Source organism: Morone saxatilis, unplaced genomic scaffold, assembly GCF_004916995.1.
Source record: "Morone saxatilis isolate NCDOM2014 unplaced genomic scaffold, NCSU_SB_2.0 Contig19, whole genome shotgun sequence".
NCBI classification, from domain to species: domain Eukaryota; kingdom Metazoa; phylum Chordata; class Actinopteri; family Moronidae; genus Morone; species Morone saxatilis.
The window spans coordinates 5,600,346-5,600,708 of record NW_023339751.1 but is presented as its reverse complement, the minus strand read 5'-3'; the positions used below and the strand labels follow the sequence as shown (position 1 = coordinate 5,600,708).

The 363-nt window shown below is 43.5% G+C and overlaps 1 protein-coding gene across 3 annotated transcripts in view; it reads left to right on the top strand.

Moving 5' to 3' along the window:
• Positions 1-363, top strand: part of ggps1 (geranylgeranyl diphosphate synthase 1) — a gene marked incomplete at its 3' end in the record, with an annotated part of 14,377 nt that overhangs the window by 4,951 nt on the left and 9,063 nt on the right. For all 3 annotated transcript variants that reach the window (XM_035663244.1, XM_035663247.1, XM_035663246.1), the window contains 1 exon segment: positions 155-249. In XM_035663244.1, the coding sequence (XP_035519137.1) occupies positions 177-249 (73 nt within the window). In that variant the 5' untranslated portion in view covers positions 155-176.

Sequence of the window (363 nt, the reverse complement as noted above, 5' to 3'; positions counted from 1 at the left end):
GCGGACTGTGAGCAGATATCTGCTTAATTTGACAAAAAAGTGTTTGATTGTAATCGGATTACATAGAATTGCTTTTTAATCTTTTAAAAATGGCGCTGTCTTCAAGTACATTTTGGTTTTCCACACCTAATTACTGTTCTCTTCTTTTTTATAGAGATTTGTGTAAACCTGAGGCAATGGACAGTGACTCACAAGCCGCCTCTGAGCGAATTCTGCTGGAACCATACAAGTACTTGTTGCAGCTGCCAGGTGAGTCTTTTTCCGTGTCAGTGACTGTAGGGCGGTGGAAGAGGTGGAGACGTGCGGTGAAAGGATCATCAGAAGCCTCGTATACTGAGTCCTTGAGCTACACTGAGCCCTGAC